Source organism: Polyergus mexicanus, unplaced genomic scaffold, assembly GCF_030449975.1.
Source record: "Polyergus mexicanus isolate NDT 795.1 unplaced genomic scaffold, iyPolMexi1.0 SCAF_3, whole genome shotgun sequence".
NCBI lineage: Eukaryota > Metazoa > Arthropoda > Insecta > Hymenoptera > Formicidae > Polyergus > Polyergus mexicanus.
Window position 1 is genome coordinate 8,925,535 of NW_027223323.1, and position 13,647 is coordinate 8,939,181.

Below are 13,647 nucleotides of genomic sequence, written 5' to 3' on the forward strand. Positions count from 1 at the left end.
AGTGACGGGAGTGGGGCCGATCAGGCCCCACGGTACGGGCCTGGGAGGCGGTGAGCTCGCTGAGAGACGACTCGGGACGACGACTGGCATGGGCCAGACAAACAGACTGCCACTGGCATCGCGAGAGTCGCCAGGAGTCATCCACGGTGACCTATAGTCATTCACAGTCCATTGACGACGAGCGTTCGTGTTGGTTCCTATTATAATCTGTTGATAGACGCATCTCGCAAGATCATTCGATATGATTTTAGAAATACACATTGCTGATCGAAGAGCACGACTGTCGTTTATCATGGATAATCGGTCCTGATCCTGATTTGTCATTTCTGCGATATTGCGTTAGTACGGTAATAAAGTGTGTCGGAGAAGTATCCTGAAGTACTATAGAAGGAACAAGGATATATACTTCGCCGAGACGAGCAGGCAAAGTGACCGATCGTTTTGCGATCAACGGTCATCACGGACTGACTCGCTTCTTTCGGGAAGATCAACAAGGTGATATGCGCGGAAAGATTGACATGTTGTGTTTTCGTCGCAAGTGAAGAAAGAGATGAGCGAGACCAAAACGTTGAAGGGTAGAGTTTGTGATAGTTATTTCTGGTATAACGTAAGAGTATCGTAAGAGCGAAAACGCTGGACTGATCATCAGAAAAGACGCAATGCACCGTAAATTTCTGATCTCTGTCATCGAAGTTGTCAAATCCCGATACAGTTGTATCGATGCAGAATATTTGACACGCGTCAACAAAAACGACGATCGTGATAATCGTTTTCTTCAAGATTTTCGCGGTACCAGCGGAAGGCGAAATAGCGGAACGAGTCGCAGTACGAGATCATTAAGCCACTAAGGACACTCGAAGACGAAAAGTTGCTGATTGTCTGCGAGCACGCAATGTCCATATTCCTGGCAACGAAATCGCAACGCGCACATTCGATCAAAATCACCGTTATTCAAGAATCTCGATCGCCAACTCGCGATCGAATAATTAAGTCCCCAAAGATTGTAAGCTGTTTATACTGAGATTCTTGAAACGGACAGCTACTATAAATTATCGAATATTTTTAATTCGGTGATTATTGAATCGTTCGTTTCAAGCACTCGCTCTAAATAGTTGTAGAACTTTTCATAACTGATAGCTGAAAAAAACGGACGTGTTTTATACAGTAAAAGAATTATAGGAATTATAAAACAAAATAAAGATCAGAAACTTTTCTTTCGTGAATAAGACGGACAGAAAATCGAGAGGAAAGATAGAAAGAAAAAACCTTGCGATTAAATAATATACCTCGGCCTCTATTCAACGTCGTCAACATGTCAGTCCGGCTTTCCATTCTGTTGTTCCTCACAACGATCCTCGGCAATCTAATCAGCATCGGTAGCACCGAGAGGATGAGCGGTCTATACGTGGACAACGGGTTCGACCAGACGGTGGTCCATCGTGTAGTCAGCCAGCGTGAAAAACGTGAGTTGGAGCATGAGTTTCTGAATTTGCTGGGGCTTCCGGATCGTCCACGAAACACTATCGGCAGGCCTCCCCAGGTCAAGAGATCGGCGCCCAAGTTTCTGATAGACATTTACAAGAATACTCTCGGCGAGGACGAGGAAGAGAAACATGCGACACATCATCATCGCAAGGCTGGAGAGTTCGATCTCACTGGCCAGGATCTAAAGGCGATCGATCAGAGCGACGTTATCATGACCTTCGCGCCACACAGTAAGTGATTCCGAATCGAATTTTAGAAGTCTACTGAAAAGAATAGACATTAATACAGAGTATTTTAGAGAAATAGATAGATCCTTTTCGATTAATTCCGACTTTTGCAGTTGATTAAAATCAGAAAACATCAATCGAGTTTCTTAATCATAGACGAAAAACAGAAAAATATCAAAATTTTCTCATGAATTAGATTTTTAAGAAACAAATATTTAGCCAATTTCATCAATACTTTATTTTAAGATACAGAACATATAAATACAAACATATCAATTTTAATTTCAGAAAGTTGCAAAAAAGTCATATCAGATTTTTACTAATCAGAAAACAAAATCCATGCCAGATTCATCGAAGGATCTATGCTTAAAAGTTCTATCGCAGAAGATACCACGCAAATAAAGTGATACCTTCCTCGCGTTCATTCACCCGCCGACATTCGCATCACAAGTTCAAATACACAGTGATTTATTTGACGCGTGACATCTCTGTGCTGTTTCGGAAAAGAAGTAATTAGCTGATATATTGTTGATGAGAATACAAATATATGTTGCATAAAATAACGCACAAAAACATAAAAAATAGAAAAAGTTTTGAATCGTTTTCCTTTTATATAAAATCAGTCTTAAAAATAATTTTACACAGGAAATAAATTAATTTAATTAATCATCTAAAAAAATTTTTTTTTTACCTGATATACTCGAGCATCTTCTCGCAGTTTTCGAATTCCACGTGATATTAAGCATTTTCGAAAATGTTTTCCTGAAGAAAAGTGAAAATCCTTTAAAGAGAAGTCGATAAGATTAAAGAAACAAGAATACTTTTCCGCGTACGTTCTTGAGGGATGAGGTCACGAGGAGGATAAAAAAACACACCTTCTCGACAATAATCGACAAATGTAAAATTTATAGGATTATATTATCGCTATTTAACAATTTTGCCATTAAATTCCGTGCAACTTTCGATAAAAATTTAAGATAAAATTTCTCTTTCTTTTTCTTCTTTTTCCTACTCATGACGCAGATCATGGTATGAATGGTACAAGGAATCGATTTGAAACATCGAACGAGACATATTTCGCGAGAATGAGATAAGAAGAGAGAAAAGGAAAGAGGAAGAGGGAACATCAGATTCCTCGGAAACCCGTTACTGCCTTCTCCTCCTCCTCCTCCTCCCTCTCTCCTTTCCGTTCGTATGTCTGGTTTTCTATTTCGCTGTCGTCCTCACGTCGGTGAGAAACGTTCTAGACTATTCGACGCGAGATGCGGCATGCATATAAATCCGATAGTAGCTATAACAAGTCGCAAATCGTTGCGTACAGGCAAGTATAGAGAGAGATAAGGGGACAGAAATATAGAGATGCAGAGGAACCGAAAAACAGGGACGGGATTAATTCAGATACACACGCGCTCGCCATAGGCCGTATATCTTATGTACAAAGTTTCTCCTCGTCCCTCTACAACCGTAGGATACCCCCCTGGGAAAGACGAGTCAATAAGTATCTCTTTCTCTCTTTCTCTCTCTCTTTCCTCGCGCGAAGCCACGGGCAGGTTAAAATGTCTCAACTTGGGGGCCCGAACTCGTCCCGCGTCCTTTTGCTCCCTTTTCCTACTTCCCTCCCGTACAATCTTCCTCCTTCGCGCGGACAGCGGGACGGCCAATTGCCCGGAGGGAGAATGGCATGGCTATGAATTATGAAGATTAGAATGCTGGATTCTGGAGATGGATGGATCACCAACGGAATTAAATGTAACAGATCTGATCGGGAGAGAGGAGTGTGCCAATATCCATATGAGAATAGTTCGCTCCCTTTTTTTATTCATTCATGATGCGCACATATGTTTATCAAAGTACCGTGTCATTCTAGTTCTTTAACAGAAAAAAAGACAATTCATGTATCAAAGTGATGTGTCGAATTGAGTGATGGCAAAAACGCTTTCAAAGAATTTATCATCTCGGGAATTAAAAGAAAGTTCGTGAAACTTTATTCTATCCCATTCCTCTCTCTCTTTCTCTCTCTATGTCTTACTATCTGTACATATATGAAAACACATACATACGTGTAAGGAGACGCGGAAGGGGAGGCGATGGGAAGGTACAGCGCGGCGGCACAACGTAAAAAACAAAAACGCACGGCTCGCCACAGAACGTTCCAAGACGGTCCTAAAAGCTATTTGGGACCACCCCGAGAGTCGAGGAGGCCCCGGCAATCTGGTACCGTTGGAATGCGACCGTCGGAACGAAAAAACAAAACAAATTTTTATGTCCTCCCCCTCCCTCTCATTCTCCTCTCGCGTCCCTCTTCGAATCTCGCCGCCCACTTCAGTAGAGGCATTAGGCATTACTTAGAGGCCTCCCCTTCCCGGCATCGAGTCTACTGCGAAGGAAGGAAGGGTACTTCTCTCTTACTACCTTTCCTTTGCTCGTAGGACGGCGGCTGCTTTGGCGGAAAGAAAGAGGTCGATTTCACGCTGCGAATTGTCCACGATTCATTTCTAAGGGCCTCCTCGGAGAGTTCAAGTGGGCTCACCAAGGGTCCCATTATCGACCGGTGCTCTTTTCATGCAGGTTTCGTTTCGCGATAACGAATATCTCCAAAAATGTTATCTTCTCGTCGGGAAGAGAGCCTAATTATCGTTCCATTGTAAATCTAAAGATTTTCGTAAAGTGGTTTGACCGAACTGTGAGTCACAGATTTCAAGGTTGAGTCGCATCGATAAGAGTAGCCATTTACAACCCTAAAAATAGTTCGCATTAGTAGAATTCCAAAAACGATAGAAATATATGTATATATACATTTTCGAAATCTTGACCAAGACAATAATAAACATATAGAATTTTCTCGAGATGTAATATTATAGTCACATATCAAAAACATAATATTGTCATGAATATACATTTTAATATGGTGTATAAATTTTGAAATCTCATAAGTTCAATAAGATTTATGATTCTGAAATCAAATGTACGAATGATGCGAGCTTTTGTTACATGATTATTATTGTTAGCACTCCTGAACTGATCGTAGACTTGTAATTTAAAATAGATCATCATGTTCCCGGGGTGAGGCATGAACGTGGGAAGAGGCTCTGGTTCGACGTGTCCGAAGTACCACCTCAAGAACATATAATTGGCGCTGAACTCAGGCTGTACCGCGGGGCGGACGTCAAGGGTCGCAAGAATCATGGGTCTCACACGATCACCGTGTATCGAGTATTGAAGACCGAGAATGGGTAAGATATATTCTCTATATATTTATTCCATAATAATTATCTAGAATTTTATATTATTTTAATCTAGAATGTATATGGGAAAAATAAAGGAAATGTTAGAGAGAACGCGATATATTGAAATTCAAATTTTAAAAAGCTTGCAAAGGATTGAACATTTTCACATTATTAATAATAAAGTATAAAGGAAAAATTGTATTTGTCGTTCGCTCGCTTTTGTCCAAGGACGCCTGGATTAGACCAATTTCATATTCCTTCGGGCAGCCTTCGCGGTTTTTGACATCGTCATCGTACCTCTAATTAGAAGGTCCTTAATCCCCTTCGCCGAAAAAGTCCCAAGTATTTGTTCTACCTGCAGAAGGAGAATATTCCGGACCTCCTCTTTCATCTTCGACTTCTTTATCTTGTCTCTTTCTGTATCTTTCTTATTCGGAAGACGAGTGACATTTGGACGTTCATTCAATTTTCCTTCTTATTATCATACCTGGAAAATATAATTACATTTAGAAGTTTAGAGGAAATTATCTGTGCAAGGAACGGATAATCGGTAGATAACTGCCGAAAGTATATCGCGATTCAAAGATGATGGACGGTAGCCACAGGACTACCGGCGGGCGCCATCCCGTTCGGATGGGAACTGAATCGTAAAAAGGCAAGCGTGGTGAGTTCATCCAAGAGGGCAAACCTCCTCTACGCCGGCGGTAAACGGCGACGGTCTGTCTAGAGACGCTTCATCTAATAGACGTACCGCTCCGTCACACAAATCGTGAATCATGAAACAATCCATCACCGTTAACGGCCGTCGTCGTAACTCTTCTTAACGCTTGTAAATGTTAGAGTACACTTTTAAGTATTCTTTTATATTAATTTCGATAGATATCCGATAATTGTCTTGCATTGTGTTTTTTTAGAACTCTAATTGCCTTTCAAATTCGTTAAAAAATCAATTTTTGTAATCAATTTCAATAATACTTCTTCTTTGAGGTTTTGATAGCCATTTGCTGAGTAGTCATATGAAAATTTAACGGTCATCTGCTTACTTGATGTATATAATCGGCTTCACTATTCTTATACAAAAAAATCATAATATATCATTTATAACTACGAAGGAATAACCATTATTGTTCTAGTTATCTATTCAATATCCTGTCGTTTCGCAGTTTCGGTCACCTAGTAGCTGCTCGGCTTTTCAGTCTTTTGATTTACTATGAGGAATTGTAGAATGACAGCCGACGGCACGTCTCGCTTTGTCTTTCTTTCTCCCTCCCCGAGAATTTTGATGGCATTACGACCTGAGCCTGACCGATATACTGAGCCCTGACAGGAAACACTATTCCGTAAATTGAGGTAAATTAGCCGTGGAGACGGGCTAACAGGCTCTCTTCGTATTCTCCGTCTCCTCCGCCTACGCAGTTGCGTTCAGAGGCTGCGTCTCTCTCTCTTTCTCTCTCCTCCTCTTACCCTTTTCGCCGGCTGTTTCGGCTCTTTCCATCAAAGTCAAACTATGCGTGACGCATCCTCCACCTCCTCCTTTTCCTCCTCCTGCCTCTGCTTCGTCGCGAGACAAGTTGGCGACTCGTTGCTTTCGTAATAAGATCTCTTCGCGGTACATCATTATATTACGGAATTCCAATGGTAAACGTTCTTCTTGAACTGAGAGAAGTTACATTTGAAATTAAAATGGCGAGATACCAATCTCTTGTAAATGAAGATTGAAACAAAGCTTCTAAAAAATTTCAAAAATCTCTAAAGCTTTTAAAACAAGATTATGTCAAATTTAAAGCGCGTGAAATTTATTATATTTAATTTCATGCAATGAAATAATAATAATATAATATCTAAATTATTTATACGAATAAATAATATAGACAATTGTTTTGCAGAATTGAATGTCAATTGATCTGATTTTCTATTACAATAAAAATTTCGACTTCTTTTTCGGAAAAAAGGTTGCTTGGGCATTCAATCTAGATTCATCAAAGTAATAAATCGAATTCACATTCAATCTTTATATTTGATTAAACGAGAAATCATCGAAAAGCTCGGCTTTAAAGAACACGCCCAGTTCGTTCAATCACGATAATCGATCCGCAGAAAAGCGATAAAAGCTAGATGCTGCGAAGATCATTTGCTTAATGAACAATGATCGGTGTGTGTTTCTTTACTGAGTCCTTATTGATGCAAGGCACGCGCGAGGCTTCGTGATTAATTAGAAATTACAATCCAGAGAATCACGACAAAGCATCTTCGTGCCGCGATACATCATGCGTATGCTGTTGAAAACACAATATTAGTATGTACATGCACATACACATCTTATTGACACAAAACAAGAATACCTGTCATTGCACTGTAATTAATAAGTTTGTATGATATTCACATTTTCATATAATATAATCGTTTGAAATCTGAATTAAGATTTAAATAAAAATATATATGTATCGTGACACAACAAGTTATCTTACAAATATATTTGATTTATTTATCTAAGGGATTCCTCTATGTACATGAATTTTTTATATTCGAGGATGCACAGAGTGCACACAAGCTTTTCATAAGCATTCATTTTTATTTTGATAATACAACCAGTTTTTGTCGAAATTAAATATTTTTAGACCAGACTTTAAAGAGTACGCATGTAACTGTTTAATATTAAATTTTAAATAGTCAGTAATATTATCATGCCTCGATATCAATGCCTCGATTCTGCGAATTAATTTAATAGTATAGATTGGAAAATTAATATGATAATTACATTACACGATAAAAGAATCTATATTTATCTTTACATTGTTTAGTGCAAATCCAGATATGTATAATCATATAGAATATATGATTTATTTTAATATTTCAGGACTCGAGAATTACAATACGTCGATGCCATAAATATAACGACTAGCCAAGAGGGTTGGCTGACATTGAACGTCACCGAAGCTCTCGATCATTGGGTGAACAACCCCGATGGAAATCGAGGACTATATCTCTCTGTGCATCCCGCCGATCGTTTCGGTGAGTAGTGCATTTATTCATAATTGCATATTATCTTATTATTTTCATCTTGACAAAAACTACAAGGCATTTATTATAAAATTCAAAATAGCGAGTTGTATTCTCCACTTATATCGGAGAAGTTGTTACTAATAACGTAATGCGATATTTCTAAAAAAGAGAACATTCCCGCATTAAGAGTTTTAAAGAAGTATTACTTCACCTTTATGGATGAGAGTCTCCTCCTATTAACTGTGTTTCCGTTCCGAAACTTCTCAGCCCGACTTCTTGGGAATAGCGCGCTAAATATAGAACGACTTGATGTAAACACATACGATGTTTATCGAGATTGGATCGCAAGTAAAGCGCGAATTCGAGTTTTAACTCTTACGTTATTTGGAAATGTACCTACTTTCAAACATGAGAAAAATATAACAGATAAAACAATATTAATCAATTCTTCAGGCATTAAAAATTAAAGGCCATCTGTATTACGTACGATATTTAACGTAGCTTTGAAAGAAATAGTTTATTTGGAGAAGTAATTTTTAACGGATTATATCCTTAACGATCGTGTATTCGTGTCTCTCTTCAATGTTACACCTGTTCAGCGCTCTTACTGCCACACTTTTGTTCTGCTTAGCTCGTGTGCGTGATATGAAAGATTAGTAGCTTAACAACGCCTCTGTTGAATCTTGAATCTCTTCCTGGTCTTCTTGGATATTTGATATCGTTGATACTTAGTTATCGTTTTATCTTAGTAATTCCTTGATGCTGCAAATTTTTCACCCATTTAAAAGTTCTTGTCATAGAAAAAGACTGACACACTATATTATATATAATACAGTCGCAAAATTGCATAAAATAAATTTCGAAATATTGGACATTTATTCATATAATTTTTTTATAGAACTGTTATTAAATCTTTGTTTCCAACATTTTCCTCTCGATATCATTATATTCTCTTTATATACTTCATAACGTAATTATATCTTATATCTTATATCTTATATCTTATATCTTATAATTAGGCGCAAAAAAGTGCACATGTTCTATTATTGCTTTTAAAATTATTCCCTTGAATAAGTTTGCTTGATCATGTTCGCGATTCACTCGCACACTTTGTTACTATTCGAGATACATCGTTTCTACGATGGCTTCCCACACTGACGAGATATACTCACGAATACGAGATGTATTCGCGTTGAATTCAAGAGGACGGGTAATCTTAAGTAAGAAAAGAAAGAGAAAAAAAAAAAAATAAGATATATAAAGAGGCAGAGATTTTTCGGCCATTGGATGTCTCTGTACGAGGACAGTTGAGGAATGAAGATCGATAAGATAGTTACACTTGTTTATTAGATTATCGAAATGAAAAATCTGATTGATCCCATAATACAAATGTAATGGTTTTTGCAGAAGAGATTGATTTGTTTAGTTATAACGTGAAAGTATGTTTATATATTGGATGTTTTTGTTATTTATTTTGTACCAAAATTGTTCTATTTTGTTGTCAAATATTTAGAGATCTTTATATTCGACTCGGTAAAGGATACGGTGTTTTATTGAAATAAAAAATATTTACTGTTTGATCTGCTAAATTCTGGTAAACTGTATTTAAATATATATATATATATATATATATATATATATATATATATATATATATATAATTGTAGTAAAAATGGCAATATGACAAATAACATTGAATATATTAATGATTCAAGTGTATACAAATTGCACCTGCGACTATGTGCATTTGTATGCGCATTTATCGATAAGTGTGTGCATATATACAAGTGCGGTTTGTTGTTTGCCGCGCCTAGATTATTTCATTACTTGCTTCTCTCTCTCTCATCTAGCTGCTTTCCTCTTTCCTCTTGTCTCACTCTTCAGAACGCGCAACCGGTTTACCTTTGATCGTTCGATATAAAACGCAAGATCAGAGAGTCACATGTCTCTCACGAATCTTTACGCCTGATTCCTGCCTCTTTCTCTCTCTTTCCTACCGCGTGTTTCTCTCGCGAGAAATTCCAAGGATACATTGGCTATATCTAAATATAAGCTAATCCGAAATATAAGCTGACGATAATCATATGTTTATACTTCTTGATTCTAATATAGTTTCTTCTAGTCTGTGGTGACGATTTTAATAATATTATTAGAAAACAAGATCAGAGAGTCACGAGAGTCTTAATTGTCAAAAATTGTATTGTCTATCGGAAATTGTTCCGGGACTATACAAGAGCATACATTTAATACGATCATTCATTCCTTGATCGATTGCTAAGGTTCTAGCCGTGTATGCCAGCCGACCATGAATAGGAAAAGATGATAAAAATTACTTGAACTTGAATGCACTTGAATACGCGATCTCTCGCGATGTCTCTCCCGTCCACTCCGAGAATCCCATCGATGCATTCCTCAAGCGTGCAAAGTGCAACAACTGCGGCGGCAGGTGTCCGCCGCAATCACGGCGAATGCGCATTCCTGCTGGTCAATTTACTAGCTTTCTCGGACTCGCGGTGCGCCTGCTGTACCACTGGCGATAGCAGATATCCCCGATCATTTGCATACGATAGTTTGCCGCAACCAAGTATTTAGCGCCGAGAAATCATCGATTTACACAGCGTCTGAAATTATCAAACGAATACAATATTATATAAAAAAATATTAGCTTCTTTCTCTCTCTCTCTCTCTCTCTCTCTCTCTCTCTCTCTCTCTCAAGACTTTATTCGCAACAAAGTGGGAGGAAAGATATCAATAGATAATTACAAGAGAAAGCACAATTTTCTAACGATAGACTTATTAGATGTTATAAAATTATTATTTAAGAAATGATAAATATGTGTTTCAATAAATAATTCATTCAAAAATACTTCAAATATTGTAATCCTGGAATTTTCCAAAGTAATTAAGACGATTGGAACGTTGGTACGTTCAAAGTGAATGTCTAAGATAGGCCAGCTGTGTGACTTTGCGCCGAGATTCTTGATTCTTAAGCGTTCAATATTCATGAAGGTTGACTATTAATAATCCTAAGAGAGACGCATTCTAATAAACATACATTTATCCAATACATTCTACTTACGGAGGCGATTCTATGTAAAGAAATATGTAAACAGGAGTTCTGTTCTCGCATCGCAAAAGCGCATAGCGATTCTAATGTGTAACGATACCTCGATAAAAATATATGCCGATATTTCTACCGCTTCTTTGTACAGCATATTTCTTCTTTCTCTTTTATATATTATTTCTTTTTTCTTTTGTTATTTTATGATTATACTTTCCGAATTCTCTTTGCGTGCGTTATACTTTTATTCCAAAGATATATTCCCAGAATAAATTATCACATACATACTATTATAACTAGCATCATATAAGTGTGTTATCCATTCGCATCTTCAATCAATATATCGTATTCACAGTGCATGAAGTGAGACCGGAAGATATTGGGATCGTAGAGTTTCGGGGTGAGCTTGATAGACAACCCTTCATGGTGGGTTATTTCAAGAGTTCGGGGATAAGGGAATCCAAAGTCCGTCAGAAACGCGATGCCAGAAGGAAGAAGAAAAGCGAATCCACTAGTTGGGATTATCGGACCAATCCTTATACTGGTATGTATATATTATGTTATAATTTCGACTTAATTGAAATATACGTTAACTTGATTAGAAAATCTTTTTCACTATGTCAAAACCTAGTAAAATTTATAAATTGATGAAATATTTGTATTGACGAAAAGATATTTTTTTAGATACTGGTGCGACATTTTACTCGCGAACATGCAGAATCCAAACATTGTACGTCAGTTTTCGTGATTTGCAGTGGCAGGTAAGTGGAATTAATCAGTATATCTTGTAGCTTCCGGTCTTCGTCGCAGCCGCAGTATGTTGGATTACGATTAGAAAAGTAAAAGATCAGATAATTATTTGTCGTCTTTACATCCGACATGGCTGCAACGAGGAACCTTAAATAACGTACGCTATGTATTTTATTCCTTACGATTTCTTCCCAACATTTGTCTCACAGGATTGGATTATCGCGCCAGATGGATACGATGCGTATTATTGCAGCGGGGATTGCAACTTTCCGTTGAACGCTCATATGAACGCGACCAACCACGCGATAGTTCAAACACTGGTGCATCTAGTGAGCCCGGGCAAAGTGCCCAAGCCCTGTTGCGCACCCACTAAGCTCTCAGCCATCTCGGTACTGTACTTCCTGGATGAAAGCAATGTCATTCTAAAAAAATACAAGAATATGGTCGTCAAGAGTTGCGGCTGTCATTAAATTGTCTTCGCGATAATTCTCGATTACTTTCCGAATTCTGTTGTTGGAACCGGAATCTCGGCAAGTCTAAAAGCTAACAAATTTAGCAGAAGGCAAAGGAAACATGTTTTACCTCTCCTATACTTTATGTATTAAATAAAAAAATGACAAATATTATTGTGCAGCGTTTTTGTATAACAGTTTTGGAGCGACATAAGATACAAATTATTTCTATCTATAAATTAATTCTATCTATAAATTCCTATTTTATTATGCTGTTCAACTATTTTATATATATTGTATTTCGGTAATATAAAAGAGATTATTCATTTAAGGATTAATATGTAGATTGATCACATCAATCAGACAAACTGTCAACAAGATAAAACATAGTTAACCGAATAATAAAATCTTTTGCGCGATATCGTATTAATAATGGCATCGCTGGTTTCCTTGCAATGTATTACAAAAAAAGAAAGTATTCGGATAAAACATTTGCCTAAAAGAAAAAATTGTCTGGCGAATCGACTTAATTCGTAGTGAAAAATCATATTTTCTCGGTCGCGTATTATAAATGGATCCATGATTACCAAATAGTTTTTTTATTTATAGTATAGGCGCATAGATGTATATTTAAAAATGATAACATAAATTATTAATAATAAAACATGTTAGCGCGTATATTAGTTATACAAGCATATATAAAACCAGACAGTTATTACATGTTCATGTTAGGTTGTAAGTTCTGTATATCATCATTGTAAATATACCTTTGTATATACTTTTTACTGAATATTATATATGCATAATGAATACAAATAAATAATAAATAAATTCTAAATTACAAATATTTACTGTATCAAATACACATGAAGTTTCTCTATTAATTTATCAGTTTCATAAATACATATCGTTACACAATGTCAGAGCATAAACAGTAGTCAAAATTCATATTTTTTCACAGTCTTTCAGTAAAATCAAAATAAAGTTTGATGAATTTATAAGGTTTTTAAAATGCAATAGTTTATTATAAATAACGGTACATGTGTGAAATCGACATTAAAGTCTTCTTGATATTTTATTAAAATTATTCTTATAACTTTTTATACTTTTTTACTTATTCTTATTACGTTGGCACAATGTCAAGTTTCTAATAGCTAACTATAATACAAAAAAGTAATAAAACTTTTCTTACTCACTAGCATTTATAAAAGTGTATATAAAAATCAATTAATATTTACCTTCAAACTGAGCAATTTGCGAGTCTTTATAACTAATTTTCTACAAATTATCCATAATACTAACATTACATCTTTAATTGATTTGATTCCTTGGAAGTAAAAGTTGCATATTATTCTTTCGCATAAGGGACCTTTCCTTACATAAAGATATGTATATGTCGAATATAAATGTATATAGAAAATCTATAAAAAACAAATTAATAA

General features: G+C 36.5%; 2 protein-coding genes across 2 annotated transcripts in view; one reads left to right on the forward strand and one right to left on the reverse strand.

Annotated features, from left to right (window-relative positions):
• Positions 1–12,907, forward strand: Gbb (glass bottom boat). The gene is made up of 6 exons (XM_070292932.1): positions 1–1,715; positions 4,759–4,945; positions 7,797–7,951; positions 11,359–11,547; positions 11,688–11,764; positions 11,963–12,907. The coding sequence occupies exons 1-6, from the start codon at positions 1,313–1,315 to the stop codon at positions 12,221–12,223; spliced, it is 1,272 nt and encodes a 423-aa protein (XP_070149033.1). The 5' UTR covers positions 1–1,312; the 3' UTR covers positions 12,224–12,907.
• The window catches only part of LOC138931799 (uncharacterized), a 9,500-nt gene continuing 7,428 nt past the window's right edge, over positions 11,576–13,647 (reverse strand). Inside the window, exons 10-12 of the transcript XR_011446681.1 lie at positions 13,444–13,626; positions 11,936–12,175; positions 11,576–11,630 (exon numbers count right to left, since the gene is read on the reverse strand). The gene's annotated coding sequence lies outside the window, so the exon portion shown is untranslated. The remainder of the gene's footprint in view (positions 11,631–11,935; positions 12,176–13,443; positions 13,627–13,647) is intronic.

Excerpts from the sequence above, each read along its gene's own strand:
- Gbb (XM_070292932.1), top strand. The coding sequence starts at position 1,313 with ATGTCAGTCCGGCTTTCCATTCTGTTGTTCCTCACAACGATCCTCGGC. Across the intron at positions 4,946-7,796 it reads GTATTGAAGACCGAGAATGG|GACTCGAGAATTACAATACG; the intron begins GTAAGATATATT and ends TTAATATTTCAG. Across the intron at positions 11,765-11,962 it reads TTCGTGATTTGCAGTGGCAG|GATTGGATTATCGCGCCAGA; the intron begins GTAAGTGGAATT and ends TTTGTCTCACAG.